The sequence below is a fragment of the Melopsittacus undulatus genome, chromosome 14, assembly GCF_012275295.1.
Source record: "Melopsittacus undulatus isolate bMelUnd1 chromosome 14, bMelUnd1.mat.Z, whole genome shotgun sequence".
Classification (NCBI taxonomy): domain Eukaryota; kingdom Metazoa; phylum Chordata; class Aves; order Psittaciformes; family Psittaculidae; genus Melopsittacus; species Melopsittacus undulatus.
Window position 1 is genome coordinate 5655070 of NC_047540.1, and position 15467 is coordinate 5670536.

General features: G+C 45.9%; 1 protein-coding gene across 1 annotated transcript in view; it reads left to right on the forward strand.

Annotated features, from left to right (window-relative positions):
• CSMD2 (CUB and Sushi multiple domains 2) overlaps nucleotides 1–15467 on the forward strand; it is a 239718-nt gene that overhangs the window by 13899 nt on the left and 210352 nt on the right. Inside the window, exon 2 of the mRNA XM_034069226.1 lies at nucleotides 4224–4440. Within this exon, the coding sequence (XP_033925117.1) occupies nucleotides 4224–4440 (217 nt within the window). The remainder of the gene's footprint in view (nucleotides 1–4223; nucleotides 4441–15467) is intronic.

A 15467-nucleotide genomic window follows, 5' to 3' on the forward strand; every position in this document is an offset into this window, starting at 1 on the left:
TATCTGAACCTGTGGAGCTGCTGGAATTCAATGTGAGGGGATGAAACCCAGTTCCAGCCAGGGGCTTGATGGGTTCAGCAGCCAAGGGAACTTGCTCCTGTCTGTAAGTGGTGATTACTTGGTGGAAGTAACAAAATCCTGTTGCTGTGAATGTGCTTGAATGATTGAGTCTCCTCTTGTGTGAATGTAGCCTGGTTTGATCAATGTGCAGTGACCATCAGTGTGCAGTGACCATCGCGACCGCCAGGCTTGAGGCTGCGGAGATGTGAGAACCAGTTAGTGTTCCCCACACTGCAGCCATAGTAGGGTGAATGGGTTCTGCTCCCTGCCTCATTGTGTTGGACATGGGCCACTCCAAAGCTGCAGTGATGGTCACAAGCACAGTCCCATGCTTGTGTGTCGAAACAATTTCAGACACACAGCGTGAATAAACCTCCCACCAGCTCCTGTCTCCAGCCACGTAGCTTGTACTATGAGGAGTCTTGGTGTTACAGCATAAGGACATTCTTCCTGCTCTCCTCATGGCAAGAGGCTGATCCTTACCCAGGGTGGTGCCTGAGGGCTTGCATCTTCCCCACTCAAGTAAGAGGCAGCCAGAGCTCTGTTCAGCTGGTATTTGTTCTCTTGCTTAAGTGTTGGGTCATGCTAAGCTCTGAGGGAGGCATGTGGAGTAGTTGTGTATTATAAAATGCCACATATTTGTTAGAAATGCAGTTCTTCTGTGAGCGTATTGCAAAGTAAATACTCCATCACATTCCTTGTGTGTAGGAGCCAGCAGTGAAGGGGATCAGCCTGTTCGCATTGCTCCAGCAGATATCCCACCAAACAAGTCTTGAGGGGAGACTGGTGAAGCTGACTTGTAAGCTCTGTCATTGAGGAAATGGTTGTTCCCTGGGTGAAGATGTCTTTCTGCAAAGCCCCACAACCACAAGCATGGGTTTCCTTAGGGTCTCTCTTTTCTCTCTCCCTTAGACTGATCCCTTTGGAGAAGGGCTCTGTCCACTGAGCAGTGCCAAGTATGATAATGCCTTCGTCCTTGTCTGGAAACTTTAAGTGCTGCTGCAGTAAAATTACACTGATGCATTCATTAAAAAGATATACTCTCATAATAAACCACTTTCCAGAATTGAAAATAGCAGGTTGCATTGGCAGAGGATGCGTTAGAATTCGCTCCAGTCTCAGGCTGGTCATCTCCATCACAAACCAGGACACGTGCCCACAAACGCATATCCACTGATGAGTTTCATATTGGCATTACACCTGCAGAAAGTATGAGTCCATGAATAATAGCATTAGAAGCTGGAATAACCACATAAATATTTACACTGCCTTATTCAGCCTTCTGGGGAATGACATCTGATCCTGCAGCTTTGTGTATTTACCTTTCTCATTCACTGCTGTAGCTTCTGAATAAAGAGTGGCAAACTGAGAGGGGAAGTGCAGCCATTCCTCTGCTGCCAGGGCTCGTGGTTAAGCTGCAGAGGGGGGCAGAAGGTGGTCCCTGGGTGCAGCTTGTCCTGCCATTGCTGCCATTCCTCGTGGTCACCCAGCATTGCTCCAGCAGGGCTGGGATGCAGGGCAATAGGTGCTCAATCCATGTGGGATGCACTGCATTCCCATTGCTTAAGTAAGGTGTGAGGAGGTGCCCCCTGTCTGACTGGGTTGGAGAGGACACACCAGGGATTTTGGATGAGTGTTGTCCTTAAGTATGGATTCACCTGGAATTTCATAGCACAGGCACTGGTGCTGTCCATGCAGAGCTTCCTTCTTATGCTCCTGGGATAAAAAATAAAGGGATAAAGAGAATTGGTTTTGCAAGCCTTTAGAGGAGAAATGGGTGTTTCCATGTCATCTGCCTTACATTTTAGGTGAGGTTTTGTCAGCCAAGCCTGAGCTTTGCCTTCTCATTTGCCTGCTTCTGAAAACCTTAACTGTTGTTTGCAGTGAGCAGTTTTGTTTTAGCTGTGTCCAGAGCGCATCTTGACCACAGTCATCAACATGTTTGAGGAGATGGGTTTGCTGTGTCCTGTGTTCTGCTGGGGGTTAGTTTTTCTCCAGTGAGGTGTGAATGGTGTACATCTTGCTGGCCTTTCTTGTTCTCTGTTTTGCTCACTAATTCTGCAAGGATGAGATGGATTTCTATTGATCCTAAAGCTTTGTACCATTTGCATGACCTTGGAAGTGTTCGGAACATTGATGTTTCTGACCTTGAATTTATTTTCTGAACTTCATGCAGCATCAGTAGCTTTTATACCATCAGGAAATGGAGAGATACAGCCTCTTTAATTTCCCAATTTTCTTAAATTGTTCTGATGACATTTACTTATGATTAAAAAATGTGCAGTAGAGACAGATTCAATATCCCCACATTGCCTATTGAGTGCCTGTCTGGTTGAAGAAAAGAGGATTTGATTGAATTTTAGAGAACTGAAGCTTATGGGTCTTTGGCAGTCTCCAAGTTATTAAGCCAAACTAGGCCTAATTTTACCTCCCTGATAACAGTAATATTCCCAGTCCTGCGCAGCTTTCTGGCACAGAGCTAATACATCCTCTCAGTGAACTCCATAAATAAATGGAGCTGAAGAGGAGGGAGGTGGGTCTCACTCATGGAGTGTACTGAGTGGGGCACATACCAGGTGCCATGGAAATGCAAAGTGTGTTAGTCTGCCCTTGTTAAGACATCCATGCCCAGCTCAGTTTTAATCTCTGGTGGATTATAGACCTGGTTTAGCTCTCATTGATACAATAAACATGATACGGAGAGATTCCCTGGGTAGGAAATGTGATTGGCCATTTTAGATTCATAAAGCTGTGAACTTTGTCTTGCAGAGAGAAGTTCCACTAAGCATTTTTGCATCAAAGTAGGTCAATGTGATTATGATTGGCTGTAATGAGCACTGCGCTGCCGTTCTCTACCTGGAGCTGGTGGGGACTCAGCAGTGCCAATGCCATCGCTGCCTTTGTGCAAAAGCAATGAGAAATCAAAGTAGTAACTTTTAATTCATTTCAGCTGTCTGGAATTCAGCTTTGGGGTGGAGGATTTATTCCATTAATACCAGTGGGGTTTTTACACTGGTACGTTTAGAGGGGGTTTTTTGTGCCTCTAAAGACATCCAGGTAAAGCAGCAGTGAAGGGAGAGGAGAACACTAAGGAGAAGTTGTCATTTAGGCTGTCCCCCAAACCATATTTATGTACCTGTTTCCCCAGAGAGAAGCAAATCTCATATACCCAGAAACTGTACATCATGGCAGTTGATCTGTATCTTTGGGATGGAGTGTTCACAGGTACCGCTTGGGGGAAGGAAAGGAGATTGGAGGGAGATGTTAAGTGTTTAGCTGGTGGGTGCAGGACCAGGCATCGGAAGATGCAGCTCTACAGCAGCTCCTCAGGAACACTGAGTGGCAGGGAGTTGCTATGTGGTGAGCCTGGTGAGGAGTGGGAAGCTTCCAGAACTGGCTGAGAGAAAGCCAAGCAGAGATATGTTGTGTTTTCTTCTTTTATTCCAAGTAACTACTCGAAACTAGTTTGTTTGTTCAGGCCTTTGTGTCCTGCTCATTCCAGAGTCAGGACAACTTCCATTCCTGATCTTTTGCCATTCAGTTTTCATGCAGTCTTGTCCAGACATACTGCTCATTTGGTGACTCAGCTCCTCATTATGTATTGTGTCCATTACAGTTTTTGGTCTTTCAAGGTGAGGGGGGTTGTCTGTCTCTGTCTGCACAGCTGGGACCTGATCTTCTGTCTCTTATTCAAGTGTGCTAGGAGTAAAAGAGGGGATCTGCTTTGGCCCTGTTGTTCTGCTGGTTTGTGGCCTCTGAGCCCCTCATGCTTGAGGCACACAGCATCATCAGGCACCCTTGGAGCATGTTAAATCCACAGATGCACAGTGTATGATTGAGTGTGTTGGAGTCTGTGGTGTGCAGTGAAAGGGTGTCTGAGCAAGCATCTGTCTCCCAGTTAGTCAGCAGCTGCTGTAATCCAGCTGTTAGAAGCCCATTATGTTTCCAGCTAGAGGGAGCAGCACGCATGAGATGGGTATCTGGGGTCCAAGTTCCTGCAGGGAGGACAAAGATGCATCTTTAGATTTTCCCTTTATCTGTTCTCTGGGACTCTGAGAAGAAATTCAGTGGAAAGAATCGTGTATGATGTGTTTTGATGATGAATGTACTAAATGTGCATCCTACACCGTTTTGACTTGTACTTTTGTCTTTTCTCTTGCCAGCCCAGAACTGCAGTCACGTTTTGCAGGGTCCAAATGGAACAATACAGAGTCCAGGCTTTCCATATGGATATCCAAATTATGCAAACTGCACGTGGACAATCACTGCTGAGGAGCAGAACAGGATACAGCTTGTTTTCCAGTCCTTTGCATTAGAGGAAGATTTTGATGTATTATCTATCTACGATGGACTGCCTCAGCAGGGGAACCTGAGAACAAGGTACATTGCTCAGAATAACAGGGATGTTGTTTATAAACATGTCCCCATTTCTGCCACTGGGATTAAATGTAGGTTGGACGTTCATGCTGCAATAAACTGGGAGCGCTTCTTTATGAGCGGTTCTTTTATAGTTGTTTTGATTTCTTATCTCTGATAAGGTTTGAAATGTTTCTGTGAGTGCCTGACAGTAATGATTTATCAAGAGTCATTCGAGACATCCAGAGAAGTTAATTAGAAAATGGAGCAAGAGGGAAGCAGAGCTAATGTGCAGAGGAGCTTCCCTCAATCCAGAAGAGACTCTTTGAGTGGGAGGATGGATAATGGGTTTCAGTTTATAGCTCTGCTTAATGCTTTGTGGGTGCATTTGGGTAATTTCCTATCTTGCAGTTTGCTCACCAGCTGGACAGGGGAGATACTCTTATGTCTGACTAAACTCTCCCAACCTACCCATTCTGTGATGCTGTGTCAGCATTTGAAGCAGTTGGTGATCTCAGACCTCCAGATCTGAGGCATAAATGAAATCAGCTTGGTGACTTGTGCCATGTCTGCCATTGTCTGATGTAGTGTCTGATTGCAGCTGAAGTCTGACAGTAATACATTCAAAAAGTAATAGAGTAGCAGCATCCAGTTAGAATCCCTAGTAAGAATGCTGTAGTCATGGACAGTCCTGGAAATCAGTTTTACTTTAAATCACTTCAGTTTAGGATGGATCCTTTTGACCTCAGTGTCACCCAACTGGAAAATCTGAGTTTAAAGAAGCACTGTTGAAAATCAGCTCTTTATGTAGATGATTTCAGTTATGCAAATAAATCATACCTTCATCGTGCAACTGTGCTTGAGAATCATCTTAATTATGGGACCTCATCATTTAATCAGGAGGTAGCATAGTGCTTTGCTTCACGTATTATGTAAAGGATGCCTACATCTGATGGCAAATTCTGCTCAGGTAACCTTGTATGGTGAGTAGTCAATGCTGCTCTGGGGCTGAGAAGCCCCTTGGCAAATCGCTGTGCTCATCAGCAGTGCCAGATGTTTCCTTTTGCCCTCTAGATGTGGGAGGGAGGTTCTGCTGAAGAAGCAAAACCCATGCACATCATTATTTCAGAAGCAGGGTCATGGTGGAGTAAATGAGTAAGGCACCGTGTGCCAGTTGCATCCAGGTATTGCTCCAGTCCTTGTGAGCGTGAGAAGACTACAGATAGATGTAATAGGGCATCTTCTGCCTGTTCACCAGTACAACATGAGATGGAGCCTGAATCCTGTCCTGAGAATCTGCACACTGGGGAAAGGGGAGGGGATGAATAAGATTTTCCCTTCTGCATCACCGGTGTGAACTTCATGTGCAGCTTGGGTAGACAAATGTAAGTTATGTGGTGAAGCCAGGAGCACAAAGCAGTGTGAGGAGGTTCCATCTCTGATGAGGAGGTGAGCTGTGCAGGGAATAGTGTGTATTTAGTGCAGTGGAGGAAGGTGGAACGAGTGGAACAAGGGAAGGTATTGAGGCTTTCTAGAGGTCTGAAAATGCTTACAGAGGACTTACAAAAGTGAATGAGAGATGGACTCTTGTATGATGGATGCTTGGATTCTTCCCCTGGATGTTTCTAGATGAGTGACTTGAAAACCCGGCCCTTGCTTCACTGTGCTGTTTGGTGTCTCAATTCTTTGTTGAGCTAAGATTTTTTGTGTACATCAGGCTCAGCTCATTGAACTTTGTAGCTGTTGCCCAACATTGGGTATTTTTTCTCTTTTTTTAGTTCTTTCTCCCTTTTTTCCCCTCTTTCCTGTGGCTATCAATTGTGCTTTTCCTCAGACTGCTTTCCCAATGTACTCAATTCATCATCGAAGTGCAGCACTGGAAGATGGATGACTGTTCGTCATTCATCAAAGCTCATGCTACCAGGAGGCAGGCCGAAATAAGCTGTAAGCAAGTGTAAAAGGAGGAAAAAAAACCCCAGCCCCAAGCATACTCCTGTAGAGGAGGAGGTAACTGCTTAGTTCAGCATGTTCAAGGCTGGTAAATGGTTAACAGAGAAGCTGTATCTGTGCTTCTCCCACTGTTGAACATCACTGATGGATTTCAGTGGGTTCTGCCTGCTTGGCTGGGAGAAGTGAGTGCTCTTGACATGTTCTTACGCTGATGGATGGAGAACAGTTTGTTGTCTCAATATCCCGAACTTCCATTTAAGCCGTATGTTCCAAAGAGCTTCCTTGGCCTGTTGTGTCAGTGTCATGTCTATGTGTGTTTCAGGGAAGGGGTTAATTGTGTTTCTGTGCTGGCAAACATCCTGTTGTCTTGCAATTTAATGTGGTGTGAAAGTTCTCTAATAGAATAAGAGCAGATTTAATCCAACGAGACATTTGCTAATAAACTGCTTTACTGTATATTAGGGAATTTGCGTTGTGCATTTGTGATGAGTATCTGAATATTAAATGCATTTCAGTGTTTTAATTTAGACATCCAGGGCTGTTGTCATCTTTCAGTGCCATGACTTTGCTTTGTTTGCTACAATCGGAGCTTGCTTCTGAGTCGTTGCTCCTTCAGCTTCTCCCAAGTAATTCCCTTTTCTCCCATCATCACACACTGGCTTTCAGCAGGACCATGGGCACAGGATCTGCTTGAAAGCAGAGAACAGCGACGGCTGCAGATTTCTCTCTCCCTTGCGTAGGAGTTGTGTTTTCACGAGGTCAGATGGGATTTGCAGCTTCCCTTCCATGCCTCTATGTGGCTTTCCCTTCTCTTAAGCAGTGTTTGTGCTTGTTACCCCTGACCAACCTCTCCCAGCTGCTCATCCTTCAAGTTCCGAACTGTTCTGAACTGGGATCAGAGGGATGCATGTGGAGACCTGAAACCTGCAGTTGCTCCAGAACGGCCTTTCTGTGAGTTCCCATTGTACCTTGCTGATTGTAGCATTGTCAAGAGGCTGCTCCAATCAGGTTGGTTTCCTGATTGGGTTCCCACTGTGCTGGGCTCAGGAGCTCAGCAGAGACCTGACTAAAATTTGAATATCTGGAGTTATTTCTGGCTCTGTGATTGCTGTGGGGCTCGGGAGGCTCTTTGCACCCCTTTGTGTTAGATTCTCTTGTGTGACTTCAGCAGACAGCAGTTAACAAGGCAGCCGTGTGACAGCTTCAAGCGTTTTCATCTGCTGATGACTTGCAGGACGCTTTTAATGTACGAATCTTAAATTAGTTGCTTGTTGTCCTTATTTGAAGTTTTAGGCCAGCACTTGGGGAAGATTCATTTATGATCTACCTGGTAACTCAGTCTTCTATTTCACGTGCCTGCTTCTGTTCTCCTGCAGGGACTGGGATGGGTCTGTTTAGAGAAGCAGAGCCCCAGTAGGGCAGTTTGCATCTCCCCAGAAGTCACCAGGATGCATTTGCACAGCGGTGAGGAACGGTCCCATTCTGGTATCTGTGCAGTGTGTAGAGAAGATGTTTGCAAATCATTACTGCAATAGCTTCATACTTAAAGCAAGGGAGAGATCTGCACTGCTGTTAGCTCCCTGGCACTGTGGGTAACTGGTCTGGCTCACATCTCGCTCGCATTGTGTGCAGTGTCTTCTGTGGTGGAAGTTGCTGTTGGTTATTACACATCCTCATCTTTCTTCCCTGGCAAGTGCCTGGAGACTTAAGAGGAGGGTTGCCATCAACATGCTGTGTATGCAGCTAAAAGCCATAGGGTCTCTTTGGCCATATTTAGTTGACTGAAAGATTAAGTGTTTTGTTTGAAGTTGTGTGATACTGGTGATGAGTGAGTTGCCTACCGGGATGCCCTGTTTGCAGGTACAGCAGCATTACCTGTATCTCACCTATTTCTCCTTGATAACCATTTAATTACTCTTTGAAAAATGGGGCTGGGTGACTTGTACGTAATTACCAACAAGAGAACAAAGCTTTTGATCTTAAAACCAACAGCAGGGAGGAGGAGAGGAAGAGACAAAGGGAACAGGGAAGAAGAATTGCCATATGCTCTTGCTTGCAGAGACACAAACCTGGTTTACCATAACGTTCCAGGGTTCTGGCATCACAGGGACTGGGCATGCTGGGGTTCAATACCATTACAGAAATTCCTGGAGAAATGGCATTTCCATCTGGTACTACCCAGAACTGAGTACACTTTGTGTGGAGCCACCTTTGGACCTGTGACATATTCCTTTGTAGCTGCCTCATGTCTCCAAGGTGACTACAGTGCTTTGTGCTAAGGATAAAGATAAATAAAATGGAGGGGCAGCTAAATCCTTTTGTCATCTGCAGTGACCTCAGGATCCTACATCCGTTTTCCCCTTAGCAGCCTTTTGTCACTTCATTTTAACTCCATGGGGGGGGGAAACCCCACAAGGAAAAAGAACCAAAACACTTAAATTGATGTTCTCTGCTTTGCAGAATAAAACACTGTTTTTGCTTCCCCTGAGCAGAGCTGTGTTTGAGCTGCTGCAGTGGCGTTAGAGCCTTTCAACAGGTCCTGCTCTTCTAAGGGAATGCTGAGTATCTAAACTTCATCTGGGAGATGATTGATGGAGCTAGATCTGCTGGTCCAGGAAAGCTAATGGAGTTAATGCAGCTGCATCTGAGGCTGTTCAGGTTTGAGAGGCTGTGTTCAGTTCTTCTGTATTTATTATGAGAGGGTGCATCAGGATGAGTGATACATGGTGCTGAGGAGATGGGGGGGAGCTGTTCCCCTGCCACCATGCAGAGTGCAGCAGGCTTGGAGGAGGCCTGACTGACCTGGGGGAGCTGGGGTGATGGAGGAGCTTCAGCCTTGGTTTAAGGGTTAAAGCGTCTGCTCTCAGGACATTACCCTGTAGGAGCATAACTTGGCTGCATTGAGTGCAGGGGATTGTTGCTGGGCCTTAAGGTGCTGCTGTTACTCAATCTTACTTTGTTTCTTCAACTACTCTTTTCCCCCTCTAACCTGCTGACTAACCACATTTATAGGTAAAATCTCCTGCAAACCTTGGCAGTGCCTCTTGCTTCATACTGAGGTATGCTAAGGGGATTAAATGTAGAAAGATTGTCCTGTAATTGGGCACCATCTAAGAGATTTTAATTAAGCCTCTGCTCTGGCACCGTCTGTTGTGAGCAGGGAATGCCATTAGTCAGTGAGATAGATACTGTCTCAATGGGTGGGTTGAAGTAATACAGAGAAATCATGGGGAGGATCCTGGTGTCCTCAGTCTTCTATGCTCAAGTTGATGCAGCTCATGAAGGCTCCTGTTCCTTTGATGAGCCATGGAGGGCAGGAAGGGGAGGTTGCCCCTGATGTACCCTGCTGTAAGCCATTGCTGGGTTATGATGGAGACAATAGCTGTTGGCACTCTACTAATAACAGTTGTATATAAGAGTTTATCATGCTTTTGTGCATGCATGTATGTGGTGTTTAAACTGATTGCCACAGACATCTTGAGTGGGTTCTTTTAGACAGAGCTACTTTATTCTCCTAGCAGGAGTAGCACTATAAAAGCACTGGGTGAGCTTTTGGGTCAGAGAAAGTGAGATTAGATTTATTTTGGGGTTTTTTTATTAGCAGTGGAGAGAAATTGAGCTAACCCATAGCCCTGGCATGTGGGGCTTCTAGGTTTTTAGATTACAGTGCTTTGAGAAGGAGCAGGTCTGCTATTGTTATGGAAGGGAGAAAGATCTGTAAGATGCTGAAAGTGCCCTGGTTGGAGGGGCTGTGCAGTGGGGCGGGGGGAGCATCCCAGTGCGGAGCAGGGAAGGCTCCCAGCCATGCCTGCTGATCCATTGTCCTGAAGCAGGAAAAATGGATGCGTGTGCCTGTTATCTTGCATTCTTTAGATCAAGAAGCTTTTTGTATCTCGAAGGTCTGACCTTGAGAGCTTCTCAGGCAAAGCGCCTCTTCAGACTGTGTTTTCCTCTCATCAGAATTAATGGAAGCCCACAGGAGATGATAGGATCTTACTCGATCGTTGCAGATACAATGGGATTGTGGAGTGCTATTACTTGCAGGCTCAAATAGAAACTCGACAGTCTTTGGTTCCCATTGACTCTATAGTTGGGCAGTAGAGGGTGGCCTGGCTCCTCTTGGCTTGGAATTGGATTTGGGTGTGCTGTAAGAGCAACTGCTGCTATCTGGTCCTTCCTCATCAGGAGTGTAATTGTGGCTGTTTGGAACCCACAAAGACTTATGCTGGCCCAGAATGCAGTAATTGTCCTCCCATCTTTAGCATTTTGTATAATATTTAGGTTTGCAGCCGATTAGAGCTGCTATAGTGGAATAAAGGGTTTAGGAAGGAGATCAGTATTTCCCTTTGAACTGTTCAGTAGCTTATGTTGTCACTGAGCCGTGTGTAAACTGAAGTGCAAAATGCTGTAGTTGTAGCATTTTTCTGTAACATATTTTTAGCTATTGAAATCAGGCCCTTTAGCTATCCAGGGATGGCGAGGCAGCCTCCCACTGAGGCTGCTCCCAGCTTCTCTATGTGTGGAAAAGGAGGAGTGTGGAAGCAGAAGGAAGTGCCAAATGCCAGGGCAGGCAGAAGCTCTGCTATGCTGGATTCGAAGCCAGGGCTTTCTGCACTGTGCACTCCTGGGCTCTCCTGCAAGCATCAGCAGTGAGCAGCGTTTTCATCCTGCATCTGCTCAGTATTCAGCACAAGGTGCAGGTGAATAGAGAATTAGATATAACATGAATCAATATTACAGTCCTCTTGGATAAATCTTCATGGGCAGAAACAATGGGACTTGTTTCACTTTTCTCATCATACAACACATCTAAAATGAAATTTCTTATTAACCTCCTTTTTGGGTTGTGGAAGACAACTTGCATGGTTTAGTTGTTCCACTTGGATGCTTCTTTGGAACTCTCAGCTTTATAGGAGGTAAATTTCTTCTGTTTCCTTCTTTCTTGTTGCCATTAAATTTCATTATATATTATTACAGATGGAGATCTTAAGGAGTGAGTGCAGGCAGACCTGTGCTGTGGTGGGAAGTGAGAGTGCAGTTCACCTGCAAGTGCCCAGGATGGATCTCTGCTATTGTCCCAGAGCTGTGTGGGCAGAACAGTGCTTGCCTGATGCGATGGCTTTTAATGCTCACTTGTGTGTAATGTAGATTAAGACTGATGACTAAAGTCTGGTTCAAACCCTGATTTTGTATGCATAAAGAGTAAAAAGGATGCACAGGCTTGGCAGATGAGACCTGGATTCACTCTCCACACCACCTTTGGCTAGAGAAAGCACCTCCTGGTACAGGAGGGCTGGTGTGAATCTTGGTGTTCACCACACCTCTGCTATGGTGATGCCTTTTTGTGCACTGCTCACAGTGCATTTCCCAATAAGCCCTGTGGGGTTTCCAGGGGCTCCTGTGAACTCTTCCCATTTATTGGATTTCACACCCCTGATGGTTTCAGGTTCTTTTTCCTTGAAGAAAGCCAGGAATAACCTAAACCTGCCAAGGTTTGCACTGCCTCTGCTGAGCCGTCCTTGGGCTCCATCCAAACCTGTCTGCGTTTGCTCAGAATATCCGCTTGGATCTGCTGAGAGGTTACTGAAATTTGGGGAACTTCTCTGTGAATCTGTGTCTTTTTCTGTTCCTAAGAGCAAGGCTGAGAATACAGATGCTGAATCGTGTCAAGTACCTGCTCCCATCTCCCTGCTGCCTGTGAGGGAAAATGAGCGTGGAAGAGACATGATAAAAACACTAAAATAAATCCAAGTCTCCCTACTCCATTGCATTGTATGGAAAATGAAATGTATTGAGATTTGATGCTTAGTACCTGTTCCCAGCACGAGGCGTGAAGGCCTCGTACATTGAGATGGCTGTGCTGGCTCGAGGCTCTATAAATAACACTTTTCTAGTGGGAATTGACCCAAACCCCATTTTAAACGACTGAAGAAATCCATCCAGGCTGGAATTTATGAGCCCTGTGGCTGTCCCCAGGGACTGTGTTAGTTAATGAAGCCTTTGTCAGTGTCAGAGGTAGGCAGAAAGGACTCTTGTGGTGTGATGAATTGTTCTTGGCTTGGGGAAGGGAGGAAAGTGCAGTTGATTCCTAAGCCAGGCTGGCACTTGGGGTTGGGCTGTATGATGTTAGACAGGGACCTGTTTGCAACCTGCCACATGAGCTTTCTGCAGAGGTGCAGTGTGTGTGTCACTGTGAGCGAGTTCTAAGGGACAGAGAAAGCTTCTTCCCTGGTGCTTGCTACTGTCTTGATAACAAAAACACAGCCCTGTATGTTGGAGCCAGTGGATTATATTATCTTAAAAGCAACTTCATTATCAGGCAGCTGGGCAGAGGGGATGGTTGAAAGTCATATGGAATAAAACGAGACATGGGGCATTGGTTGGCAGCAAAGAAGCTTGGAGCTGTTTGGTGAACAGAGGATACACAAGGAGCTACTGCTGCTTGCAGTGGGCCTTTGAAGATACTTGTTCACGGTCTGTTCATAGCTTGACTCAAAAGCAGCTTGATTTTGAACATAAATCATTCCAACAAGTTAAACCCAAGTGGGAGCTGATACTGTTTCTCTTATATCATTACAGGATCCTTTTAGGCTAGCTGAGATTGGGTTTTTTTTGGTCCAGAGCATCATTTCAGCCTCACGGGGATTAGACTGAAAGGACAACTGTCTAAGTAACACCAGTGAGTTCTGCCTTGCAGACAGAGCTGGCTTTTAAGTGTCTGCAGCATGCATGGGCTCAAAGTGTTCTCACATTATGCTCTGCTTGTTTTATTGATGATTAATAAGAACACTCATGGTACCAGTTACTCTGTTAATATGGTTAAAAGCACTCATCTCATGCCCATATTTAGGAGGGAAGGGTGAATGTGAAGATAAGTGTTTCACTGAAACCAGTGAATTTCCTTGTTTCTGTGTGCACATTCAGCTGTCAGGCTGAATAAGGCTTATAAAGCTTGATTCACAGTCAGTTTGAAGTTACTGTCCTCTTTGTGTTGGCCCCAGCTCATAATGGCTTAGTTGAATAGTTAGTTCATGAATGCACCTTTTCAATGACTTTGGGTTGACTACTGCCCTGTTAGCTGGGGCAGTGTGAAATGGGGACTCTCATTCCAGACTGTTTCCCAAAGACTCCGAAGGGCAGCTCTCACTCCAAGCTGTTGTTTTCCCAGCCCTTAGCTTGAATACTGTCCTGGGATAGTGCAGGAGTGTCAGACTCGCACTTGCAGAGCCATGTCATTTAAACTATAGAGTGAAGAGAGTGGTTCATTTGGTGGGGAAATTTCTTTAATAGGTGCCTTTAAATTACATGCAGGAAGAAAATCACTGAAGTATGGTGTAGTGTAATTTAATGCTGGGTTAAACGATGCAATCCAATGCATTTTCATTAGATGTTCTGAGACACTTCTCCAGCATTTATGCTTTAAAGGCTGTTGGATTGCCAGCTGCAATAACTATTTTGATTGCAGCCTGAGCTGATGGTGGGCATCCTACCAGAAAAATAATGTGCTCTGTTTTAATTATGGCACCTGCACTCCAAAGTGGGAGCCTGCGTCACAGTGCACGGTGCGGTTGTACTTGATACAGTGGAGCAGTGTCATACGCAACAGATGGAGGTGAGAGCGGTTGTAAAGGAACTGAGATGTGGGATGTCATAAATCATGGGCTGGGTTGGAAGGGACCTCGGAGCTCCTCCAGCTCCAACCCCTGCCACGGGCAGGGACCCCTTCCACTGGAGCAGCTGCTCCAAGCCCCTGTGTCCAACCTGGCCTTGAGCACTGCCAGGGATGGGGCAGCCACAGTCTGCCTAAGAGCTCAGCTCAGTCCCAGCCTGGGCAGCTGCCTGTGTGCTCCTGTGAAGATGTGATCACAACAGCAGCTGGTTTTCCCTGCTCTCAGTTCTAGCAAAGCTGTTGTGAGCAGGTTCTGCCGTTGTGCTGTGCGGGGCAGCCATGCAGCAGGGGTATTTGTGTGTTGGTGGCAACCCTGAGGCAAGGAATGAAGGAGGCTGCAGACAGAGTAGAGGATTTCGGTGTTGATGTGTTCTGGTATATTGATTTTTGCTGTGCTGTGGAGCAGGGGCAAGCTTATGAAGTGATGTTTCTGGCAGGGTTTAGTTTGGTTCCTCACAGTAGGAGCAGAATTAAGCCAATGAAAAACACATTGAAAATCTCACACAATCAGTGTTGGCTCCAAGCAGCTTCAGGGATAATCACTCAGTCCATTTGGCCAGAGGTACACAAGAAATTGAAGATGATTGTTTGAGCTGTTCTTACCACCCTCTCCTTCTTGCTATGGCCCTTAATGAAGAACCGGGAACAGGATTTGCTGCTTTTCTTTCTCATTAATGTAGAGATTTTTTCACTGCTCCACTAAATACCAGTGATGTCAGAATTGCTGCTCATGTGTGCGGCCATGGGGGGATGATTTCATGTTGTCTGTGCCGTCCTCCTGATCCCCATGCTTTAAACTTGCCTGGACTGCAGAGGTAGGGAGGAAGGCATGAAGACATGTTACCCAGGCAGGGTCTCCTGCCAAGCTTGGCTGTTCCGGGGCTCTGGAATGGGAGTGCTGAGGCTTCACAGCAGTGATTTGAGCATCATTCCTGTTACTGCTTCTCAAGAGGACTTTGCCTGTGCTCTGGCTTGGAGAAGATGAGAACATCAGGAAAAGGCAAAGATCTCAATTGTGTGCATTGGTTGAAGGCTGAAGAGGAAGAATAATGTTTGTTCTGAGTGTAGGTGCTCGCAGTGAGGAGCAGGAGTAGTCTCATCTGGTGCCTGGTGCAGGTTTTCACTGCAGGAAGGGGAGGGTAGGAGCTGCTGCAGAACAAGTTACTAAACTAAACTAAACTGCAGACCAAGTTAATAGGAACTATGGAACCCTTCCACAGTCCTGTGCAGGGTTAAAGGACCTTGAATCCTTACAAGTCCTGGAACTTTTATGTTTCATAAAGAGGAGCAATTGTTCCTCCAGCTTGAACAATGGGTTTATACTGGGAGTGGGTCTGTACTTCTCTACTGCCATTAAAGCATCATTGGTGAGCAATTGCCTGACCTTTGCCAATAACTGCAGATTTTGCTGTACTAAGGCTCTTGGGCAGCA